The sequence below is a fragment of the Mustela putorius genome, unplaced genomic scaffold, assembly GCF_011764305.1.
Source record: "Mustela putorius furo isolate JIRA1106 unplaced genomic scaffold, ASM1176430v1.1 tig00000508_pilon_pilon_pilon, whole genome shotgun sequence".
NCBI lineage: Eukaryota > Metazoa > Chordata > Mammalia > Carnivora > Mustelidae > Mustela > Mustela putorius.
The window spans coordinates 19,136,042-19,161,946 of NW_025421402.1; the positions used below are offsets into that span (position 1 = coordinate 19,136,042).

The following is a 25,905-nucleotide window of genomic DNA, read 5'->3' on the forward strand; positions in this document are numbered from 1 at the left end:
CAGCTGCCGCTAAGATGATCTTAAAAATCTTGCTTGTGTCTGCCCAATACAAGAGGCAATAAAGCAAATAATAATCTTTTTTTAATGCAAGATTTCTAAGTACAGATTAAGAAGCTTATGATGAATACAGAGGTTGAAACCGTTTAAGAAAAATTATTTCCATCTGGCTGTCCTAAAGTCCACACATTTTTAATGTGCACCTACACTTTAGGTAGGGTGTTTATTTCCATTGTTATTTTATTTCTTCATAATTCATCTAAATCCGTTATTTTGATAGAAATTCTCAGCAAGTAGTCCTCTATGTTCATTGGCAGGGGTGGCTAGAGTAAACTCTCTCTTGTTCAGTTTGGAATCTTGTTTGACCTCTTGTTTCTCATTTTGATATTTCTCAGGGGCGCCTGGCGGGCTCAGTCAGTGGAGCATATGACTCTTCATCTCGGGGTTGTGAGTTCAAGCCCCATATTGGGCGTAGGGATTACTTAAAAAAAGAAGAGAGCGATCTCAAATGAAATCTAAAATGGGTTAGTTTATTCAGCTGGTTTAGTGCACTTCGCTGGCCTGGTGATTGGTACTCTGCCTGAAACCACACAGCAAGGTTTTCACGAATACCCTCCCCCCGCCCCTCGCCACCCTGTCACGCAGCACCTCCGTTTCTGGGGGCGTTTTTGCCTTGGCATCAGTGCAAACTTCCCACGGAAGAATTTTGTATGGGTGTGAGGTTCACACAACTAAGGCTTCTTCTCCGTGGGTCTCCTCTCGCATACATCTGTATTTTGTCGCTCTCTGTACCTTACCCCTGGAAAAGACCTTCATATTTGGAATTAATAGACTGAATGTCCTTGCATGTTCTTTTAAGCAGATTTCCTTCCCCACCGTTTTCTTGCTTTGAAACCCAACTATTTCTGTGAGACGGACTCTTCTAAATGGACTCCTGGCCATCCCCAGTGACGAAGGCAAGAAGCGAGAACAGCAGAACCGTGTCCCTTCTGTCCTCGCTGCCCTGTTGTCTTTCCTTATTGCTGCTGGGATTTGCCCGCTTTCCCTGGATCTGCCTTGCCTCGGATCTAACTTTGCATGAGGGTGAGCGGGGTCAGGGCTCCTGCAGTGTCTCCTCAGATCGTTCTTCTCATGGTGCAATTTCTAAAATGCTGCATATCATCTTTATTAATAAAAAAGAACATTTCTCTATTGCCTTGTCAGATCACACTTGAATGCATCACCTGCAGAGACCGTGTCTCCCACTCTTCCATTGCTTTGGTTCTGAGTCCGAGCTGCTTCGCTGGGTCCTCCTTACGTGCCTCTGCCTCGCCTCTCACACCGGTCCAGATACGGCTGGTATCCCCAGAGTCTCTTCAGATTCTCCCTCCTGACGATTCCTTTCCAGGAAATCCCAGCCCACACTGCAGGTTGCCCTTTTGTTCTTTAGTAAGATCTCCTGCAAACAGCATAGTTTTGAATAGTTAATGCTACTGTGTGTTCAGATTATGTCCGCTCTCATGAGCAAATCTTTTTTCCCCAAATAAAAGACAAGTTGTGTAAGGGTTTGGTCCACATACATATTTTTCCTTGACGTGGACAGATACATAATGGTCATGAAATGAACACCAAATAGCCAGTTTAATTGTGAAACACCAGAAAATTTGGATTATCTTCATTTCGCTTTTAATTGCTTATTGTCCAGCTATCAAATCTCTTATTGCTCTTATATTTCTTAACTTAAATTATGGATCCCGTATTTCTTCTATCAGGCACCTAAGGTAAAATCCTAAGAACCTTCTTGGATTCCAGCCTTTCTTTCCCTCATTCCCAGAACAGATTCTGTCCTCAGGTGCTTCGGATTATACCTCTAGGTTTTCCGTCTTCCATTTCCTAATGCCTAGTGCAGCCCATAGTTGTCTGTCTCCTGGACATTCTAGGGGCTTCCTTAGCCATCTTCATTGCCAAGCCCCTCTCAATATTTCCCTGTACCCAGGGTGTCTGTAGCAGCCTTATTTTAAAATACTGCCCAGTTCAAAAGCAACAACAAGCATGTGTGCTGGGAAAGATAGCACAAGGCACAGTCTTTATCCTCAAGGACTCCGACTTCAGTGTGGGGGATACACATGTGCCGTCTCAGTGTCTCCTTCACGAAGAGCTCCCTCTTCTGTACCGTCCCCTCCTCTCTGTGGACACCTTTATCCCCCAGCCTTTGTCCAGGTATCTTCCATTTTAGACAAAGGCACCCTTCAACCCCCAGTCCTCGTCTCGGGTCCCTTCTTATTCCTCCCTTACTGGCCTTTTTTTAAGATTTTTAAAATTTGGGGCACCTGGGTGGCTCAGTGGGTTAAAGCCTCTGCCTTCGGCTCAGGTCATGATCTCAGGGTCCTGGGATCGAGTCCCACATCGGGCTCTCTGCTCAGCGGGGAGCCTGCTTCCCCCACTCTCTCACTGCCTGCCTCTCTGACTACTTGTGATCTCTATCAAATAAATAAATAAAATCTTAAAAAAAAAAGATTTTTTAAATTTATTTATCTGAGAGAAAGAGTATAAACAAGGGGAGGGGCAGAGGGAGAAGCAGGCTCCCCGCCAAGCAGGGAACCCAATGCGGGGTTCAATCCCAGGACCCCAAAGTCCTGACCTGAGCCAAAGGCAGGCGCCTAACCGACTAAGCCACCCTGGCGCCCCACTGGCCTGACTGTTAACGAAGCATCTCAGCTCCAAGTCTGTGAATCATCAGTCTTACACAATACACAGCCCTCACCATAGCACAGACCCTCCCAATGTCCATCATCCCTCCCATGCCCATCCCCTCCAGCAACCCTCAGTTTGTTTCCTGAGATTAAGAGTCCCTTACAGTTTGTCTCCCTCTCTGGTTTCTGGTTTCGTCTTGTTTCATTTTTCCCTCTCTTCCCCTTAGGATCCTCTGCCTAGTTTCTCAAATTCCACGTAACAGTGAGATCATATGAAAACTATCTTTCTCTGATTGACTTATTGAAGAGATTAGATCTCGAAAGTTCTCATCATGCGGAAAAAAATTGCAACTGAAGTGATGGATGTTAACTGTGGTGATCATTTCATAATATTTGTATATATATGTTTATATATCAAATTATTATGTCATATACCTTAGACTAATACAAAGTTTATGTCATTCAGATCTCTAAAAAGTTAGTGGTGATCTGTTAAGAGTTACACGTCTGCATAATTTTAAGTATATATGAATTATGTACAAATTTGCATTGAAATGTGTATCATGTAACCCAAACCTTTGGAAAATTCCTCCCATCCAGAACAGCAGCATTCTTACAGATTCCAGTTCTTAGAGGCCTGCCTGCTCTGGAGTTCTGTCTTCTAGTGAATGATTTTAGCTAAATACTATTAAATGAGGGGAAGGTATCCGAGCGGACAACCTCAGACAGATCTCTATATGGAATTTTATTTTTCTGATTAGTAGAATATTGACAGGTAAAATTTAAAGATGGAGAATATACTTTGCAGGACCCGAACAATGAATATGAATATATCAACCCCTAAAACATTCCTGAATGAAAACCTAGAATTCAATAGTCATAACATGTTAAAAAATTTTCCAAATTAATACAGAATTATTTCCCCAGAATTACTCTCCACTAGTTGCCTTTTTGTGTGTAGTAAAAAAAAAAAAAAAAAAAAAAAAAGGAATGTATACTCTTTAGAGTTTTAAGAGTGCATTACAGTATTGTCACCTCTGTGTCCATGGTTGGGCAGCAGATCTGTGAATCCTGTTCCCCTCGCAAGAGTGAGACTCTGGACCCCGGAGCAGCTAGCTCCCTGTTGCTCCCTCTCCCAGCCCCTGGCAAACACCATTCTATTGCCTGTTTCTAGGAGTTTGATTACTTTAGACACCCTCATATAATGATTGTCTGTCTTTTTGTGGCCAGCTTGTTTCACCGAGAAGTGGCCACAAGTTTCATCCATGATATAGCATGTGGATTGCATTCTTTTTAAGGCTGACTAATATTCCATCACGTGTGGCTGCATTTTCTTTGTGCATTCACCCATCGAGCATTTAGGTTGTCCCACATCTTGGCTGTTGCGCGTAATGGTGCAGTGAACGCGGCTGTTCAAATACCCTTCAGGATCCTGTGTTGGTTCTTTTAGATATATACACAGAGACGGAATTACTTGCTCATGTCTATAGTTCTGTTCAATGTTTTGAGGGACCCCCATACTGTTTACAGAAGCAGAGACATCATTCGAGCCACCCCAGCAGTGCACAGGGGGTCCGGGTTCTTCACGTGCTCACCCATGCCGATTATTTTCATCTTTTTCGATAGTAGCCATCCTAACAGACAGGACGTGTGATACCTCATCGTGGTTTTTATTTCCCTGATGATTAGTGATGTTAGCATCTTTTCATGTGCTTTTTGGCCCTTGGTATGTATTCTTTTGGAGAAATATCTATTTAAGTCCTTTGCCCTTTATTTTTATTTTTATTTTTATTTTTGCCCTTTTTTTTTTTTTTTAATTAATTTATTTTTTTTTTTATTTTTTATTTTTTATAAACATATATTTTTATCCCCAGGGGTACAGGTCTGTGAATCACCAGGTTTACACACTTCACAGCACTCACCAAATCACACACCCTCCCCAATGTCCATAATCCCACCCCCTTCTCCCAAAACCCCTCCCCCCGGCAACCCTCAGTTTGTTTTGTGAGATTAAGAGTCACTTATGGTTTGTCTCCCTCCCAATCCCATCCTGTTTCATTTATTCTTCTTCTACCCACTTAAGCCTCCATGTTGCATCACCACTTCCTCATATCAGGGAGATCATATGATAGTTGTCTTTCTCTGCTTGACTTATTTCGCTAAGCATGATACGCTCTAGTTCCATCCATGTTGTTGCAAATGGCAAGATTTCATTTCTTTTGATGGCTGCATAGTATTCCATTGTGTATATATACCACATCTTCTTGATCCATTCATCTGTTGATGGACATCTAGGTTCTTTCCATAGTTTGGCTATTGTGGACATTGCTGCTATAAACATTCGGGTGCATGTGTCCCTTTGGATAACTACATTTGTATCTTTAGGGTAAATACCCAATAGTGCAATTGCTGGGTCATAGGGCAGTTCTATTTTCAACATTTTGAGGAACCTCCATGCTGTTTTCCAGAGTGGCTGCACCAGCTTGCATTCCCACCAACAGTGTAGGAGGGTTCCCCTTTCTCCGCATCCTCGCCAGCATCTGTCATTTCCTGACTTGTTGATTTTAGCCATTCTGACTGGTGTGAGGTGATATCTCATTGTGGTTTTGATTTGTATTTCCCTGATGCCGAGTGATATGGAGCACTTTTTCATGTGTCTGTTCGCCATCTGAATGTCTTCTTTGCAGAAATGTCTGTTCATGTCCTCTGCCCATTTCTTGATTGGATTATTTGTTCTTTGGGTGTTGAGTTTGCTAAGTTCTTTATAGATTCTGGACACTAGTCCTTTATCTGATATGTCGTTTGCAAATATCTTCTCCCATTCTGTCAGTTGTCTTTTGATTTTGTTAACTGTTTCCTTTGCTGTGCAAAAGCTTTTGATCTTGATGAAATCCCAGTAGTTCATTTTTTCCCTTGCTTCCCTTGCCTTTGGTGTTGTTCCTAGGAAGATGTTGCTGCGGCAGAGGTCGAAGAGGTTGCTGCCCGTGTTCTCCTCAAGGATTTTGATGGATTCCTTTCGTACATTGAGGTCCTTCATCCATTTTGAGTCTATTTTTTGTGTGTGGTGTAAGGAAATGGTCCAATTTCATTTTTTCTGCATGTGGCTGTCCAATTTTCCCAGCACCATTTATTGAAAAGGCTGTCTTTTTTCCATTGGACATTCTTTCCTGCTTTGTCGAAGATTAGTTGACCATAGAGTTGAGGGTCTATTTCTGGGCTCTCTATTCTGTTCCATTGATCTATGTGTCTGTTTTTGTGCCAGTACCATGCTGTCTTGATGATGACAGCTTTGTAATAGAGCTTGAAGTCCGGAATTGTGATGCCACCAACGTTGGCTTTCTTTTTCAATATCCCTTTGGCTATTCGAGGTCTTTTCTGGTTCCATATAAATTTTAGAATTATTTGTTCCATTTCTTTGAAAAAGATGGATGGTACTTTGATAGGAATTGCATTAAATGTGTAGATTGCTTTAGGTAGCATAGACATTTTCACAATATTTATTCTTCCAATCCAGGAGCATGGAACATTTTTCCATTTCTTTGTGTCTTCCTCAATTTCTTTCATGAGTACTTTATAGTTTTCTGAGTATAGATTCTGTGTCTCTTTGGTTAGGTTTATTCCTAGGTATCTTATGGTTTTGGATGCAATTGTAAATGGGATAGACTCCTTAATATCTCTTTCTTCTGTCTTGCTGTTGGTGTAGAGAAATGCAACTGATTTCTGTGCATTGATTTTATATCCTGACACTTTACTGAATTCCTGTATAAGTTCTAGCAGTTTTGGAGTGGAGTCTTTTGGGTTTTCCACATATAGTATCATATCATCTGCGAAGAGTGATAATTTGACTTCTTCTTTGCCGATTTGGATGCCTTTAATTTCCTTTTGTTGTCTGATTGCTGAGGCTAGGACCTCTAGTACGATGTTGAATAGCAGTGGTGATAATGGACATCCCTGCCGTGTTCCTGACCTTAGCGGAAAAGCTTTCAGTTTTTCTCCATTGAGAATGATATTTGCGGTGGGTTTTTCATAGATGGCTTTGATGATATTGAGGTATGTGCCCTCTATCCCTACACTTTGAAGAGTTTTGATCAGGAAGGGATGCTGTACTTTGTCAAATGCTTTTTCAGCATCTATTGAGAGTATCATATGGTTCTTGTTCTTTCTTTTATTGATGTGTTGTATCACATTGACTGATTTGCGGATGTTGAACCAACCTTGCAGCCCTGGAATAAATCCCACTTGGTCGTGGTGAATAATCTTTTTAATGTACTGTTGAATCCTATTGGCTAGTATTTTGTTGAGTATTTTCGCATCTGTGTTCATCAAGGATATTGGTCTATAGCTCTCTTTTTTGGTGGGATCCTTGTCTGGTTTTGGGATCAAGGTGATGCTGGCCTCATAAAATGAGTTTGGAAGTTTTCCTTCCATTTCTATTTTTTGGAACAGTTTCAGGAGAATAGGAATTAGTTCTTCTTTAAATGTTTGGTAGAATTCCCCCGGGAAGCCGTCTGGCCCTGGGCTTTTGTTTGTTTGGAGATTTTTAATGACTGTTTCAATCTCCTTACTGGTTATGGGTCTGTTCAGGCTTTCTATTTCTTCCTGATTCAGTTGTGGTAGTTTATATGTTTCTAGGAATGCATCCATTTCTTCCAGATTGTCAAATTTATTGCCGTAGAGTTGCTCATAGTATGTTCTTATAATAGTTTGTATTTCTTTGGTGTTAGTTGTGATCTCTCCTCTTTCATTCATGATTTTATTTATTTGGGTCCTTTCTCTTTTCTTTTTGATAAGTCGGGCCAGGGGTTTATCAATTTTATTAATTCTTTCAAAGAACCAGCTCCTACTTTCGTTGATTTGTTCTATTGTTTTTTTGGTTTCTATTTCATTGATTTCTGCTCTGATCTTTATGATTTCTCTTCTCCTGCTGGGCTTAGGGTTTCTTTCTTGTTCTTTCTCCAGCTCCTTTAGGTGTAGGGTTAGGTTGTGTACCTGAGACCTTTCTTGTTTCTTGAGAAAGGCTTGTACCGCTATATATTTTCCTCTCAGGACTGCCTTTGTTGTGTCCCACAGATTTTGAACCGTTGTATTTTCATTATCATTTGTTTCCATGATTTTTTTCAATTCTTCTTTAATTTCCCGGTTGACCCATTCATTCTTTAGAAGGATACTGTTTAGTCTCCATGTATTTGGGTTCTTTCCAAACTTCCTTTTGTGGTTGAGTTCTAGCTTTAGAGCATTGTGGTCTGAAAATATGCAGGGAATGATCCCAATCTTTTGATACCGGTTGAGTCCTGATTTCGGACCGAGGATGTGATCTATTCTGGAGAATGTTCCATGTGCACTAGAGAAGAATGTGTATTCTGTTGCTTTGGGATGAAATATTCTGAATATATCTGTGATGTCCATCTGGTCCAGTGTGTCATTTAAGGCCTTTATTTCCTTGCTGATCTTTTGCTTGGATGACCTGTCCATTTCAGTGAGGGGAGTGTTAAAGTCCCCTACTATCATTGTATTATTGTTGATGTGTTTCTTTGATTTTGTTATTAATTGGTTTATATAGTTGGCTGCTCCCACATTGGGGGCATAGATATTTAAAATTGTTAAATCTTCTTGTTGGACAGACCCTTTGAGTATGATATAGTGTCCTTCCTCATCTCTTATTATAGTCTTAGGCTTAAAATCTAATTGATCTGATATAAGGATTGCCACTCCTGCTTTCTTCTGATGTCCATTAGCATGGTAAATTCTTTTCCACCCCCTCACTTTAAATCTGGAGGTGTCTTCGGGCTAAAAAAATGTGTTTCTTGGAGGCAACATATAGATGGGTTTTTTTTTTTTTTATCCATTCTGATACCCTGTGTCTTTTGACAGGGGCATTTAGCCCATTCACATTCAGGGTAACTATTGAGAGATATGAATTTAGTGCCATTGTATTGCCTGTAAGGTGACTGTTACTGTATATGGTCTCTGTTCCTTTCTGATCTACCACTTATAGGCTCTCTCTTTGCTTAGAGGACCCCTTTCAATATTTCCTGTAGAGCTGGTTTGGTATTTGCAAATTCTTTCAGTTGTTGTTTGTCCTGGAAGCTTTTAATCTCTCCTTCTATTTTCAATGATAGCCTAGCTGGATATAGTATTCTTGGCTGCATGTTTTTCTCGTTTAGTGCTCTGAAAATATCATGCCAGCTCTTTCTGGCCTGCCAGGTCTCTGTGGATAAGTCAGCTGCCAATCTAATATTTTTACCATTGTATGTTACAGACTTCTTTTCCCGGGCTGCTTTCAGGATTTTCTCTTTGTCATTGAGACTTGTAAATTTTACTATTAGGTGACGGGGTGTGGGCCTATTCTTATTGATTTTGAGGGGCATTCTCTGAACCTCCTGAATTTTGATGCTCGTTCCCTTTGCCATATTGGGGAAATTCTCCCCAATAATTCTCTCCAGTATACCTTCTGCTCCCCTCTCACTTTCTTCTTCTTCTGGAATCCCAATTATTCTAATGTTGTTTCGTCTTATGGTGTCACTTATCTCTCGAATTCTCCCCTCGTGGTCCAGTAGCTGTTTGTCCCTCTTTTGCTCAGCTTCTTTATTCTCTGTCATTTGGTCTTCTATATCACTAATTCTTTCTTCTGCCTCATTGATCCTAGCAGTTAGAGCCTCCATTTTTGATTGCACCTCATTAATAGCTTTTTTGATTTCACCTTGGTTAGATTTTAGTTCTTTTATTTCTCCAGAAAGGGCTTTTATATCTCTCGAGAGGGTTTCTCTAATATCTTCCATGCCTTTTTCGAGCCCGGCTAGAACCTTGAGAATTGTCATTCTGAACTCTAGATCTGACATATTACCGATGTCTGTATTGATTAGGTCCCTAGCCTTCGGTACTGCCTCTTGTTCTTTTTTGTGTTGAATTTTTACGTCTTGTCATTTTGTCCAGATAAGAGTAAATGAAGGGGCAAGTAAAATACTAAAAGGGTGGCAACAACCCCAGGAAAATATGCTTTAACCAAATTAGAAGAGATACAAAATCGTGAGTGGGGAGAAAGGGGATAAAAAGAGGTTCAAAAAGGAAGAAAGAAAAAAAAAAAAAAAGAAAAAAACAAAAAGAAAAGAAAAAGAAAAAAAAAGAATTTTTAAAAAAAGAAAACACCTAAGAAAAATGTAAATATATATATATATATATATATATATATTAGATAAACTAGTAAAAAATCGTTAAAAAAGAAAAAGGTAACAGTTAAAAAAAAATTTTACCCGAAGGCGAGAAAAAAAAAAAAATGAAAAAGAAAAAATTAAATTAACTGCAAGACTAAAAATAATCACAGGAAAAAAGCCATGAGTTCCGTGCTTGGCTTTCTCCTCCTCTGGAATTCTGCTGCTCTCCTTGGTATTGAAACCGCACTCCTTGGTAGGTGAACTTGGTCTCGGCTGGATTTCTTGTTGATCTTCTGGGGGAGGGGCCTGTTGTAGTGATTCTCAAGTGTCTTTGCCCCAGGCGGAATTGCACCGCCCTTACCCGGGGCCGGGGTGAGTAATCCGCTCGGGTTTGCTTTCAGGAGCTTTTGTTCCCTGAGCGCTTTCCGTAGAGTTCCAGAGGACGGGAATACAAATGGCGGCCTCCTGGTCTCCGGCCCGGAGGAGCCGAGAGCCCAGGGCCCCACTCCTCAGTGCGCCCTCAGAGAACCGCGCCCAGTTACTCCCGTCTGCCTGACCTCCGGCCGCGCTCCGAGCTCACCGAGCCTGCGACCGGTTCAAGGTAACACGGAGCTGTGAGCTTACTGTCGGCTCTGCCTCTGTAGCCGGCTTTCCCGTTCCAATACCCGCAAGCTCTGCGACACTCAGACACCCCCGATCCTTCTGTGACCCTGCGGGACCTGAGGCCACGCTGACCCCGCGTGGGCTTCGCCCCGGTTTAGCCTCTGGAGGGATGTCCCTCAGCGGAACAGACTTTTAAAAGTCCCGATTTTGTGCGCGGTTGCTCCGCCGCTTGCCGGGAGCCGGCCCCTCCCCCCGGGGTCTATCTTCCCGTCGCTTTGGATTCACTTCTCCGCCGGTCCTACCTTTCAGAAAGTGGTTGTTTTTCTGTTTCCAGAATTGCTGTTCTTCTTCTCTTCGATCTGCCGATGGGTTTTCAGGTGTTTGCAATCTTTAGATAAGCTATCTAGCTGATCTCCGGCTAGCTGAAGCAGTCTCAGCTTGCTACTTCTCCGCCATCTTGACTCCTCTCTATTTTTGCCCTTTTTTTTTAATCAGGCAGTTTTATTGTTCCTGAGTTGTAGGATTTTCCGTACATATATATTATTAACCCCTTATCAGATATATGGTTGTGAATGTTTCCATTCCATCGGATGCCTCCACTAGGTTGCTTTTTAACAACCTGGGACTGACTCTCGTTTCACAACCTCACTTAAATGTGACTCTTGTAATTCACATCCGTCCCGGTCTTCATCCTGATTCCAGCTCATCCCCGACTCTAGGCTTCCATTTTGACCATTCTCCCCTTCCGTCTTCTCTGAGCTGTCTTTACTGACTAACCCTCACTTCTTCTACATCCCATGATCTCTGCTTTCCTAATGTCTTAACAAATGGTGATTTTAAAATACAGGTATTTGTATATTTGGCAAAAAGGAACTGTCCCATCTGAATGTAATACTATGAATGAGAGGTTGAAATCACTAGGTCCTTAGGTTAAATGAGAAGATACTCCTTTTCAAGGAACATGGGCAGCAAGTTATTTGAATGGATACATTCGGTGAGGGTGCAGGATGATAGTTGTACTTGTTGTAAGATATGTAAGTGTGTCCCAAAGTCCTACACCACTTGGTGGCCTGCTAATCAATTAGGAAAATAACTTTAGACAGAAGATATCATGGTTCTCGTTGAGCAAAGCAATTAATTGCACATTTACTAAAATAGAGCTAAAGTCAATGGTGGAATGTTCTGATTGGCCAAACATAATGTAAAGTTTATTTCCTAGCAAATAATGAAAGATCGGTGGATGAATGTTGGTCATGAGGAAGAAGAGCTAAAGCCATATACTGAGCCTGAACCAGATTTCAATGACACGAAAAGAATAGGTAAGTATTTAAACAGTGTGAGATGTGCTGGCCCTATGCTAGAAGAGACCAGTCGTCTACCAAAATAGGTTTTTAAAATATAAATAGGAAACAATTTTTATTTGAAAAATACTTGCATTGTCATCTTTTCTTTCCATCAACAGACACCAAACATTACAGATTTCAAGTTTATCTGCTTTTATGTTATAATCCAATTCAGTTGTTGACACCAGTGATATAAAAATTAAAATAATGTGGATGAACCTGGTTGTTTTCTTTCAGCCATTCCTAACAGGAGGAATGACTGTTTAAGTATCAGCACGGATCAGACTGTTAAGTAGCTGCAAAACAGAGCATGTATCTTAGCCGGAAATGTGGAGGCCCTGGAGCTGAAAGGGTGAACACTGTGGCTCTCCGTCTCGATTTTCCAGTGTCTCGGCAGGGTGCTTCCTCCCACACCTCACGGGCCGCTCTGCTTCCAGCCTGTTCCCTGCATTTCTCTCTCCATTACCAAAGCTGTCAGAGACGCTCACCTGAGTCATCTCTGCTTTTCCCCTCCGACTGGAGAGCAGAGGTCCCAGGGAAGGCTTGCGATTCTAGAGTGTTTGGAATCCAGTCAGACCAACCGTGGAATTCAAGCCTTCCAAAGAAGAGTCAACCTGCATTCATATCAGAAAGCAGAAATTGTTAAGAGTTGAGAGAAAACACACTATGCGTGGCTGAGAGTGTGTTAAGAGATAAACAGAAAGAGAAGGGATTTTGTGTCACAGGTGATGTGTCTCTGGCTGGACTAAGGCAGTCAACTCAGGAATGCATTAGGTGCCGAGACACAGACCTGCCGTGAGCATGGATCCCATGATACAGATAATTCCTGCATGAAAAATTATCAATATACAAGATCTAAATATGCAGTATCTGTATATTAATGATCCAGAAGTTTTTACAGTTACATTACACTTTAACATTTCAAAATTTAGTTTTCATATTTTATGTTGGCAAGCTTGCTTATGTGTTAATTTGTTTACAAAAATAAACCCATTTTCAGAAAAATTGCTTTTTTTTTTTTTATTTCTAGACATCATGGTCACCATGGGTTTCGCTCGAGATGAGATAAATGACGCCTTAATAAATCAGAAATATGATGAAATTATGGCTACTTATATTCTTCTAGGTAGAAAACCACCTGAAGTAAGTTCTTTACCTTTTTAGATTAATGTTAATTATTTCTTGCGATAAGTGACAGCTAAGATAAAACACCTTTATTCTATGTGGTATCAGAAATAATATAAAGAGCCTAACAGTCTTACTTTCAGAATTCAAACTCAAGATGCTAAGTTACAAACTGGTCTCATTTCCAAGTACCCGGGGAGATTCTGCTCTGAAAGAGCAGACCACATGCTCTGCTTAGCTCTGAGAGGCTCACACCGTCCCGTCTTTGAGAATGAGCTCCCCTGGAGTTGTGTCCCCAAGCCGCAGTCCTGCCACAGCTAACGTGGTCATTCTGGGTGTGCAGAAAACACAGTGACCAAAACAGAGGGAAGGATGGCGTTTAAGACAAAATAGACGTCTGAGATGATTTTAAAAACATGGGACTAGGAAAAGGCCGTTTGGGGATATTTTGCCTTGTAGAACGTCAAGTGGCTTTGGTACTGGCAGTTGGGAATTCTCAAGGCCAGGAGAGATCTCTAATAAGGAGATAGATTCAGGAAGTAACTGTGTGCAGATGGTGGTTGAACCATAAAAGTAAGTGATCCTTTGGGACAGCAAATATAAAGGTATAAATTGAGAGTCAAGAACAGAGCCGAGCACATGGACAGTTTGTTAACGATTAGACAGCTGTGGGAGGCATTTTATAGAAATAGGCTGAAATTATTTTTAATTAGATAGTAACTGTTAGTGAGACAGTACATTCAGCTGACATTTATTGGGTCTGTTCTGTCCTGGAAACCACGCTGTGTACTGCACCCAGGAAGAGAAGAAAGTCCGTGCTCTCAGGGAGCCCTGGGTCTGGAGGGGAGCTGCGCAGTCAGCGGTGTGGTACCGGTGCCGCGGCCCTGGTCCAGGGCAGGCACGGGATCTCTGCGGTGTAGAGCAGGACAGGCACCCACCGCAGCGAGATTTAACAGGACGTGTAACCTTTGGAAGTGAGGGTGTGAGAGACCTTCAGGTTTCCAGCACGGGTGACTGGTTTTGTAAGATGTATTTGCCAGGATATGAAAAGAGTGGATTTCCAGGGGAAGATGGGAAGTTCATTCTGTTTGGGATGATTGAACTTGAGATTTCCTGTTGGGTGGAGCTGTTCAGGAGACGTTTGGATACATTGGATACACAGAGCGGGCTTGGAGGGAGTGACCCGAGCAGCATTAATAGGTTTGGGAGCTGTGGTCACTGGAGCACACCATTCGCGCCCGCAGCTGCTCTGAGGACTCCGCTCGAGTTAATGCCTGTCACCCTCTCAGGCCCTACCCAGTGGGCACTGTGGTTCCAGAGGAGGAGGGGGCTCAGTGGAGGCCCTGATGGTTGGAGAAGTGGTATCATAAGAAGCCAAATCAAGAGAATTTTAAGAAGTGGGAAGTAGTACAAACCATTATTTCTGAAGTCTTTGACCTGTTTCTACTTAGCCTTTAGATTTCACTCCTTAGATCTTTAATTTTCCTATTAATTTAAATATAAAAGAAGCCATAGCATTACAAGTGTACAACCCACCCAGGTGTGAATTAAAATGAACTTTGAATCGTGTGAGTATAAACTAATGAGGCTACTCCAAGTAGTAAGAGCCTGAACTTCGGAGCCAGGTTCCCTGGGTCTGAGTCGCCCCGCCCCCAGCCCAGCACAGCCGCTGACTGCGCAGCTTGGGCGCGGTCCTTAATTTCTCTGTGCTTCAGCTCCCTGGTCCCCGAAATGAGGATAGTGAATAGTACTTAGCTCTGGGGGTCATCGAGAGGTTTAAATGAATTAATATTTCCACCGTGCTTAGAACAAACAGTTCCTGGCACATTACTGTGTGTTATCTATTATCAGTTTCATCATCAAGATTACTTTGCTATTTGCCATGAGTATCTTTACATACGAATTTAGATTTTTCCATTGGGATGCCGGTGATTCTGTGAGAAGTTGCGAGCAACAAACATCTTTAATGTTAAGAGGAGAGGGTAGTGTGTCAAAGCCCAATTTACTGTGCTTATCTGAATAGATGTAGTTTTTAATCAGAGCCAACAAACCAAGTTTTGCTCCGTAAATATGGTAGAAAACATGTGTCTGTGGAGTTAAAATTGTAGATTTTATCCTAAGTTTGAATCCCAGTTATGCCTGAGTTGGAATCCCAAAGATGTCCCTTCATTCTCTGAACTGCAGTTTTTCCGTCTGTGAAGTTGAGGTTAATAGACACCAGCACCCTTGCCCTGACATACTTAGCAGGGTGCCTGTTACATAATAGCCATTCAGTAATTGGTAGCTCTTATTTGGTGTTTTGACTAAACTAAGGCTCCAAAGCCATCAGTGTGAGATCACAGACGCGCCCGGGCACTCACAGACGCACACAGCCAGTTCGCTCCCCCACCGGTCACCAGCTTGCAGTTTTGTATCCAGACTTTTTTTTTTCCCCCCAGTTCTGATTATTCTTTATGTGGCTTGGAATAGATTCAAACATCAAGCAAGAGTGCATATTATTTGCATAAACATTTTTATTTTTAAATTTTTGTGCAGGGGCACCTGGGTGGCTCAGTCAGTTAAGCGTCTGCCTTCAGCTCAGGTCCTGACCCCAGGGTCCTGGGATCGAGTCCCGTGTAGGGCTCCCTGCTCGGCAGGGAGACTGCTTCTCCCTCTGCCTCTGCCACTCCCCACTCCTGCTTGTGCTCTGTCTCACTCACCCTCTCTCTTTCTCTCTCTCTCTCAAATAAATAAAATCTTTATGCGCTGTCTTCTTCTTGTAGTTTGAAGGTGGTGAATCATTGTCCAGCGGAAGCTTGTGTCTGAGGTCACGGCCCAGCAGTGACCTGAACAACAGCAGCCTTCAGTCCCCAGCTCACCTGAAGGTCCAGCGGAGCATCTCCGCAAACCAGAAGCAGCGGCGTTTCAGCGATCATGGTGGGGGAAAGTCCAATAAGCGAGAAGCCAGACCAGTCCTCCCCAAACTTGTGCTCACGGAGCATTGTGCAGTCACGTCTCTATGTGCTTGCGTCATCCATTATCACAGATCTATATATTACTTACTGCACCATTAATACAAACCCCTTTTCAGGGACTGACCTAATTTTTGTAATCAAACAGTTTAATGTTAGTACCAAGTAGAAAATATGCAAATAAAGGTATTTTTAATTTAGAGTTTTTGTTCGTGAGGAGAAACTGTGTCAGTTGATTTTCAGCTAATTATGCTCTTTAATTCTGTTGTAGCTGGTCCAGCCATTCCCCCTGCCGTATCATATACCAAAAGGCCTCAGGCTAACAGCGTGGAGAGTGACCAGAAGGAGGAGTGGGATAAAGACCTAGCCCGCAAACTTGGCAGCACCACGGTGGGGTCACAGAGCGAGATGACTGCGAGCCCGCTGGCGGGGCCGGAAAAGAAAAAGTCTTCGACTGTTCCAAGTGTGAGTGATGCTCCGGGCGCCTCGCGGTTTGCTGGAGTTCTTTGTTGTCGGGTTTTTTTTTTTTTTTTTTTTGTACAATCTTTGAAACACGTTTTATCTTTTTCTAAAAACACGTTTCAAAATTTTAAAGTGAGTCATACATTTAAATAACATGCAAAGGAGGCCAAGCTTCTTTAAAATGCACATATTGCATTTTAAGAACAAAAATATAAAATATGAATTCTTAAAATAACACTTACCTCAAAGTAATATTTAAAAACCTCACTGTGAAATGGTACATTAAACTTTCCTGCCTCATTTTTCCTGTTTGTAACATTTACTTAAAACTACATTGGTGCATTTAATTTTATATTTACAAATAAGCAGCTCAATGAAGACAGACTCCATGAATGATTAATTTATGAAGTTAGCTCTTAGTATTCACTCAAAACAGCAAATTTGTAGGGGCGCCCAGATGGTTCAATCGGCTGAGCATCCGACTCTGGATTTCGGCTCAGGTCATGATCTCGGAGTCCTGGGATGGAGCCCCACGTTGGGGTCCCTGCTGAACAGAGAGTCTGCTTACTCTCTCTCCCTGCCTCTGCCCCTTCTCCCACTTGTGTGCATACACTCTATCTCAAAAATAATAAATAAATCTTAAACACAAAAAAACGGCAAACTGTAGAAATTATATAATGGGAGCTAGAAGATAGATTGGAGCCTTCTCTTGTAAAACAGCAGGAAAGAATAAAAAGAAAATACAAAAGAAAAAACTAAGATATACTAAGGATAGAAGTAGAATTGGAAACATCTGGATAATAGGAGTTTAGAAGGGAAAGAGCACACAGTGAAGGGGAAGAAATACTTGAACAAGTAATAACAAGGAAAGATGAAAAAACTTAGAAAGATTCAGAGGGCTGTGGGTAGCTCAGTCAGTTAAGCTTCAAGTCTTGGTTTCAGGTCATTATCATAGGGTCATGAGCTTGAGCCCTGCATCAGGCTCTGTGAGAGATTTTTTTCTCTTTCTCTCCCTCTGCCCCACCCACCCCTTGCTCACTCACTCTTTCAAATAAATAAATAAGACTCAGAAAGCCAGAAGAAAAACCTACTCCTGCACCCATTAAAGTGGAACATATACACGCCAAAAACAAATCTTCTAGAAGGTTTCCAGGATGAGACAGCAGATGACCTTTAACAGGAACAAAATTAAGACTGACCTCAAATTACTCAACAGTAACATGGATTCAGGGAGATACATGAAACAATATTTTTTAAGCACTCAAAGAAAATCACATTGAACCCAGAATTTTATATCTAGCCTAACTGTCATTTAAATGTGAAGGTATGATAAGCACACTCTTTGGCGTAAAATACGTCCAGTCTTACTACATAGGGACTCATTTGTTAGCACTGTATGGTTTGAGGAGCGCTGCGCTCTTACAAGAAGAGAAGTGGATCTGGAGAGGTGCCATAAAATATATGGAGTTGAAAACGATCAGATAAGTTATTCAGGTATGTATGTGGTAGCATACGCAAAAAAAAAGGAAAAAATAATGAAAATTTAGGACCAGTGTTCTGGACACTACCTAGGAAGTAGGGGTGGGCGGGTGTTAAAGGAAGAAGAGCGTACGCCTTGTTCACAGAAGATGGGGAGAGTGCGGTAAGTTTAAAAACTCACTAGCGCTAAGCACACATGAGTTCAGGGACGTAAGGGCAAACAACATAAGAATAAAAATAGAATCTATAACTTTTAAACTAACAGAAGAAAAAAATATGATTGAGCCTATGGAAAGTAGGAAAAGAAAAGGAAAAAAAAAAAACCAGAAAGCCTAACACAACCTTAGTTGCAACTGAGTTCAACTCCCAAGCACCCACTGTTTTATGTAGTTCATTGAAACCATATCTTTTTTAAAAATATGGGATTTGATTATCGCCTCCTAGACTCTGAAATGGGTGTGCATACCCATTTTCAGAACTGGTAAAGACAACCCCCTCTCCCTGCCAACTTCACAGAGTCTGAGACCTCACTTAGAAAAGTAATTTTCCTAGGCAGGCCATCATTTTCCTTTATCTAAACATTAGCCAGAGGACAGTTTCTGGGGCATCATTACCCCACCATGCAGAAAGAAAGAATTTGGTCCCCTGTTTGGTGCCACTTGCTATAGCAAGCTGTCCTTCATCTCAGGCTGGTCTTAGTTTCCCAGGGACGTACTCAGCTGCCTCTTTCTACCCCTCTTTTTATGTGCTGCTCTTGTCTGAAGGTCCCCCCCCATTATGAAAATGCCATTTTTGCAGATCGCTTCAAGCCCCATCTCCTGGGTCGAGCCTTCTGTGACTGAAAGCTCCAGATCTCATCAGTCTTTCTGATTGTTGTAGCACATCTCTTAGCCCTTCGTTGTACGCAGTCTTGTATCATTCCCTGTTGCTTCCCCATGTAAACCTTATCTCCCCTTACTTATAATCTCGCGTTGTACGTGGACATGGTAGCTTCCTCAGAACCAGTAGTGCTGAGGCACTTAGTGGCTGTTCCCAGCATATTTATGAACTTAAAGAAGTATGAAAACCAAGACCTTGATTTAAATTCCAGTTAATTATGCCACTCGTAGTTATCATCTTTAAGAAATAAAAATATAAGCCTGGAGATTCTGGTAGAGAAATTTTGTTCTGAGCCACTTAGTACGAAATTTATCTTAATTTGCTGTGTTAATTTTGACAATATGAGAAACCAAAATAATATATCTTGTTTAATTTTAACAGTTTAGAAGCATCTCAGGTAAAAATTAATAGTTGACCCTTTCCCATCCCTTACCTTCTAGTCTCACCTTCCTATATAACTAGTGTTGTCGTTTGGGATGAATTCCTTCATAGAATCTCCTTTTTAAAGAAAACATAAATGAATATATATGTACATACAGGATTTATTTTTTCGTAAAATGAGATCATACCCTGTTACATTTTAATTTTTCTCACAAATAATATTATCAGGTCCTTTTACATCAGAACACTTAGATCTCCTCTTAAGACCAGCGCCTTATTTCCTCTGTATTAATAGACGTGCTATCATAATTTTTCAGCTATTTGTGGAATATTCAGAGTTTTCAGTTTTTCAGGAAGTTTGTTCTCGTACACTTAGGTTATTATTGCATTTCTGTTATATACATTCTCAGAATCTGGTTTCTGGGTGACACGTTTACCTCAGGTGGCTCACCCCCCTCCTCAGTCCGTGTGGCCCGTGGTCCCCTGGAGTGTGTAAGCCTCCACCCTCGCTCCCATGCCCTCTCCAGAACCACGGCACTAACTTGTGCTAATGGACACTCCTGGCTCTGTGTGTCTCCTTGGAATAGGCTCATTTAAATTTTTAATAAATACTGCCAAGGTAATTTTAATGGTTGGAATAATCAGAGAGTCATTATATCTCCACAAGCTTTATCAACAACTGGATATTATTGATCTTTAAAAGTCTTTGCCTGAGGGGCAAAAAAACAAAAAAGTATACCCTTTTGTTTTTAATTTGCATTTCCCAGACTACGGGTGACATTGATGGCGCGGCCTGCGGAGTGTAAAATGTTTGTCATCTGACTCCTCACAGAAAAAGTTTGCTGACCCCAAAGTACAAAAGCCAAATACACAGCTTTAATCTCTTTTCTTTGAGGTAATGTCTAAAAGAAAGGAACTTGAGCATTTATAATCCAGGCTCTGTCGTATTATAAAATATTAATTAAAAAAAAAACATTTTACCAGTGACTCTATTATTTGTCTATAAATGGAGTATAATAGAAAATATGTAATCCACTCTAATGGGATGATGTGGGTTTTCACTTTTTTTTCCACGCAACACGTGGTACTCATCACAGGTGCCCCCCTTAATCCCCATCACCTATCTCACCCATCCCCTAGCCACCTCCCGTCTGATGGCTTTTTACTTTCTGATGGAAAAGAGGGATAGAGAAGTTAGTAGATGATATAGTTCAACAGTGCATTTAATGTTTATAAAATCAGGAACCTTTTTCAATCAATGGTAAAAGCTCTTATTTCTAAGTATGATTCTGTTGACAGTATGACTTAACAGTAGTCTACTGTGTGACTTAAGGGTGATGACGACAGTTGGGGGGGAGTTCTGAGGTAAGTAGTTACTAGATGTAGTCGTTGCTTGGTGAAATTTGTTGGTGATCATCTCTTCTATTGTTCTCACCCACTACATTACAGACTCTAAATGATGGGAGTGTTTCTATTTGTGCGAGACCTTAGGGGTCTTTCCACAGTAATACGCAGGAAGAACAAACTTAGTATTTTTGCCTTCGAGAAATTCCCATCCAGAAATCTTGCATGTAGGAGTCGATGGTAAGCTCTTGGCTAACCTAGAAACTCGGAGGCCAGATGTTGAGTTTTGAAGTTGCAAATATATTACGTTATTCCTTCATCAAAAAGACAATAAAACTTGTAAATTTGTTTTTCAATATTATTTATCACATATGTAAATAAGAAAAACTACAAGATTTTGCATCCTGTAAAAAATACTATCAATCCCCTTCTTTAAAAAAAAAAAAAACAAAGGGAAGGAGATACTTCTTTCTGGGAGACTTAGGCTGAGAGTGCCATAATTATAGTATAAAACATTTTCCTAATAATCATAGTATAATTATATAAAATCACGTTAGTATGAAATGGGCCCAGAGAAGTTGTCTACACAGGCCTGGTTTCTTGGGAAAATCAGAAAAATGTGTACATCCACTTTAGGACAGTTTCCAAGCCCAGAGTTCAGGGGTCCGCGAGGATGGTTTTAGATCTAGTCCCTAGATCCTAAACAGAGCCTCCCTGAAGGCCACTTCTAAAAGTTAATTTTATAGATGCACGTCTGTCACATGGGGTCAGCGAGACTGTGCTCTGCAACTTTTACATGATCCTAGGCCCTGTTTCCCGGGGGCGGGGGTGCTCCATCTGAGTGTCGCTGGCAGCCAAGGGACAATGGAAGGGAGGTGGTGCGGGAGAACGGCGAACCCGGAAGGCAGTCTTGAAAGAGAAACTGGTCACCCGTCGCACTTTGAGAAGCGAAGTAGTGTTACTGCAAGTGACCAGAAGGAATTGACCAGGAATTTGTTCATGGTTAGGTTACTCAGATGGCAGTTTAGCCAAAACAATGAAATTATCTAAAATAAGTTTAAGAACTTGCCACAAGCTAGTTTCATAATGGATCTCTCCAGAATAAACTGGCTTCTTTGCCTTCATTTAACGTGGACAGTGTCTAAAAAAATGTTCTTAATGATCTTACTCTCTTCTGCTACCACACTTTTAAAGCTTTTGTGGTTTTTTTTAAGATTTTATTTATTTATTTGACAGAGATCACAAGTAGACAGAGAGGCAGGCAGAGAGAGAGGAGGGAAGCAGGCTCCCCACCAAGCAGAGAGCCCAACGAGGGGCTCAATCCCAGGACACTGGGATCACTACCCAAGCCGAAGGCAGAGGCTTTAACCCACTGAGCCACCCAGGTGCCCCGCTTTTGTGTTTTTTATGTAAATGGTGACAAATTTCCTTCCATCCAGGAACCTAGGCTGTTGAAAAGTTTGAAATCTGCACTTAAACAATTTTGTTTATAGGAGGCTTTTTTTCTCCTCCAAACTTAGTCGAGACATCCTAGCTCTTATGATTCAACAAATTTTAAGTTCGTTATTTGTTTCAGAGAACAGTGAAAGCCAAATTAGCCAGGAATAGGGAATTTTTTTTTTTCTGTTGGAGTAAGGATTAAACAAAAGAACATGCGTCCCATTTGGAGATCATACCCATATGGTTTAGTACTGGTAACTAGTACTGGTAACTAGTCAAGACTTTGGCAGGCACAGCAGCGGAGGTTCCAGATCAGTGGTTGTGTGCGTGGTAAGGAGATGCTTTCTGTCTTCGCTTATTCTCTTTGCTCCGGAGCTGCTCACACTTGGCTTGCCTCCTGGCCTAAACCTGCAGTGAGGGAGTATTCCGAGGCCCGGCATGCCATTGGTGCTGGTGGCCGCAGCCGGGCACGCCTCTGACCCGGGAGACCGCGTCTCCTTAACGTTACCGTGGGCTGTGGGGGCTCCGGGAGCAAGTGAAGAGTGGCAGCCTGCAAGCTGTGGGGGCCACCGCTGTCACTGCCGCAGGTTTCCGGTCTGCGATTGTATTTCTTGTGGCGTCGTCTCTTGCTCCTGGCCCCACAGAGCTGCCTGTACCACTCCCCTGCCTTTCTCCCTACCGCCAGCTTATAGGGGAGAAAATAAAAATCGCTTTCTCATTGCTTCCAAACAGCTGCTCACTGCTGCTGCAGGACGACAAGCTAAAAAACCATCATGAGCTTGTCGTGCTTTGCCTGTCACTCCTGCTGTGTAACTGAGAGAGAGACTGGTGTGAGATTAGCTTGGTCATGTAAGGTCTGACAAATGAACATTCTACGACGGGGTTTTTTTCTTTTTTTTCCAAAGTCCTTTGCCTCCTAAACTCATTTCTTTGACTTTCCACAGCTACAGTTGGAATATTAAGATGGATTTTTTTTTTCCTTCTCAAAGAGCAATGTATATCCGGGAGGTAGCATGGCAAGAAGGAACACGTATGTCTGCGAGAGGACCACAGATCGGTACGCGGCACTGCAGAATGGAAAGGACAGCAGGTAACTGTCACTGCGTCACGTGCGGCCCGCGTCGCTGTCGTCGTGCATTACTGCTCTTGCTGGAACACCTGTAGCTCATGGGTCAAGAGCAAGGGGACTGCTAGAGGCTACAGCTGCAGCCAGCCGTTCTCGCTAAGGTGTCTCCCCTTCTGTACCAGGATGGGAGCGTGCTGAGGGAAAACGGACGGTAAATCTCTTAACCTGTGCTCTGGCTGCTGCGTGAAGCCTGGTAGTAAATATTTCGGTGTGCTAAAACAGATTATCCCCTCCTGACCTGATCGTCTTAATTTGTCTTATTATATACCTGCTGCTTCCTTTTTATCTTTTACTTTACTTTTTTTTTTAGCCTTCCCTCCTCGCCCCTCCCCCTCCCGTCACGCCATTGTCGTGTCCAAACCATGGAGGTCTCCTTTTCCTTCCTTTAAAGAAATGTGGCCGTTTTAGCCGATCATTGAGAACCATGGAAACCTCAATATGTTTTATTTTAAATAAGGACAAATCATAGTATGTTTATTATTTTTAAAATTTAGCTGCTTTTCCTTGTGAGTTTTAAGGACTCTTCATCTATATATAGTACAAAAGGGCAGGGAGCCTGTTCTCATAAAATTCTGGTCTTAGCTCCATCCGTCGTCATGTCAGTGGATGGGACAGACTATGCTTAACACTTGCTCCCTCCCAAATAATAGACATGTGAAGTAAGTGTGATTATGGAGCGTACAGAGGTAAATGTATCTCCCTCGCACCTAAGATCCTTTAAGCTAGAAAAGGACTTGGGGACTGATTTCTGACTTCATTCCTTCTCCCTTCCTCAGTCCTGATCTGCAGCTCCTTTAACGTACCACAGTTAATTGATGAGTAGAACGAGCTGAAAGTGTTCTCATGATGTTTCCAGAGACAGTATTTGTCGTAATTATGAATTCTTACTGTGTAAGGGACAACAAACCACAGCAACACGTTCCGCCAAACGATGGCTCTTGGAAAGTGAAAAAGGTCTCAGATCATGAGAGTAATTTCATTGTCCTTCTCAGATTCACAGTCACAGAGCAAGCGTGTACAGGATCTTTTCCATGGAAGGTAGTGGTAAATTCACTCTGTACCTTTTTTGGCAAGAATATTGGTTAGTCACTAATAATGCCACTAATTTAATTTCTTTTAAGTGTCTCAGTCATGAAAGGTGTAGTCAATTTAGATTTTAAAAATCTATCTCTTAAATTTAAGTAAACTGCCATTTCTCTTCTCTTTTACATTTCTATGGTCTTCTCAACTGTTTTCTGTCGAAAGCCTTACGGAGATGTCCGCCAGTAGCATATCCTCTGCAGGCTCTGCTGTGGCTCCCACCATCCCCTCAGCACGACCCCGCCACCAGAAGTCCATGTCCACTTCTGGCCATCCTATTAAAGTCACACTGCCAACCATTAAAGACGGCTCTGAAGCTTACCGGCCCGGGTAACGTGCTGGGTGCATTGCGTATCCGAACATAGCGGCTTACAAAAATATACGATAAGCACCATCACATAGAGAGCGTTCCAGGAAGATTCAGTGTCTGTAGCAGGGGGAAAAGTTGAATTAGAACATAAACACACCACACCCTACCTGTTTTCAAAAATGTTGCATATGATTTAAATCATTTCCTAAAGGAATTTTCTTTAAAGATTTTGTTTTAAATCCACCTATAAAGGATTGCTGCCCCATTTATCATTCAGGTAAATTGAATTTTTATGGTGTAAAAACAGAGCTACAAGAGACTGGGAATGGAGACCTCTGGGTAACCCTAGATGCTGCCAGTTACTTTTTTTTTTTAATGAAATTGACTTTTTTTTTCTCTATCAGGGAAACAGATGATCTCAAAGAACCCTTTTAGGTTTAAAATGATATGTCCATTTTTCCAGTATTTGTCTATGTTAGGATTTCTGAAGTTCAGAAGCATTGTTAGTTAAAGGGTTACTTACATCAGCGGGGTCACGGAGCCTCACATTGTCCCCCAGGCCTGCACTGTGAATACGAAATGGTTCTATTCAGATGCCTTTTGATGAAGAACATTCGTGTTCCACAGTCCCGAGTGGTTTAAATTCTGAAGTGTTTGGATCCCTGTTTCAATAACTTCATCATCTTTAATAACCATATTTCTCTAAAAGGCATTTCGTTTTGAACTGAAATGTCGTCCCTCTCCCCTCAGTGCGGTGACCCCCGTGCATCTCTAATGGGAGCAGGTGAAGCAGGGCCTAGGGAAGGTAGCCGTGGCAAGTTCTTGGTAGTTCTTGGTTTTGCTTTGTTGTTTTGTTTTGGTAGATTTAGAATGAGTGAAAGCTTTCTCAGTCACCATTCCGAATAACCTAACCTAATTTGTCCCGACAGTGCGACACAGAGAGTGCCTGCTGCCTCCCCCTCTGCTCACAGTATTAGCGCCAGCACCCCGGACCGCACCCGCTTCCCCCGGGGCAGCTCAAGCCGCAGCACTTTCCACGGGGAGCAGCTGCGGGAGCGTCGCAGCGCCGCCTACAACGGGCCACCCGCCTCCCCCTCGCACGAGCCCGGAGCCTTCGCACACGCCAGGAGGGGGACATCCACGGGTATAATAAGCAAAATCACATCCAAATTCGTTCGCAGGTCAGTACCGATGTGCGGTGGTGGTTGTTTCCTCGAGGAATTGCAAAGGTGACTCGGTTTTTTCTTTCACCTTTCCTGTGATCTTCCAAAATGGTTTCATGGCATTTGACCGAAGTTTGAAGAAGAAAATCAAGGAGGACATGATGTATTTTTCCCTGAGACAGAGAAAAAAATGGGCAACATAGGAATTGTTAAATTCTGTAAAAGAGAGTGGAGAGAGTGGAAACATCAAAAATACGTTTAACAGATTATCTCCTACTCAAATGCCTTGATTTAAAAAAAAAAAAAAGGAAATAATGAGTTTCCATTTGTCCTTCAAGTAATATTTTTTCAGATTACTTTTCAATCACTCACTAATAATGTGTAGTATACCCCTTTTTT

General features: G+C 42.0%; 1 protein-coding gene across 4 annotated transcripts in view; it reads left to right on the forward strand.

Annotated features, from left to right (window-relative positions):
• The window catches only part of MARK1 (microtubule affinity regulating kinase 1), a 116,866-nt gene that overhangs the window by 79,513 nt on the left and 11,448 nt on the right, over nucleotides 1–25,905 (forward strand). For 3 of the 4 annotated variants that reach the window (XM_045081167.1, XM_045081168.1, XM_045081166.1), the window contains exons 10-16: nucleotides 11,643–11,742; nucleotides 12,797–12,909; nucleotides 15,654–15,807; nucleotides 16,114–16,307; nucleotides 22,817–22,917; nucleotides 24,199–24,363; nucleotides 25,273–25,524. In XM_045081167.1, coding sequence (XP_044937102.1) covers nucleotides 11,643–11,742; nucleotides 12,797–12,909; nucleotides 15,654–15,807; nucleotides 16,114–16,307; nucleotides 22,817–22,917; nucleotides 24,199–24,363; nucleotides 25,273–25,524 — 1,079 coding nt within the window. The remainder of the gene's footprint in view (nucleotides 1–11,642; nucleotides 11,743–12,796; nucleotides 12,910–15,653; nucleotides 15,808–16,113; nucleotides 16,308–22,816; nucleotides 22,918–24,198; nucleotides 24,364–25,272; nucleotides 25,525–25,905) is intronic. The other variant, XM_045081169.1, reaches the window with a different exon arrangement.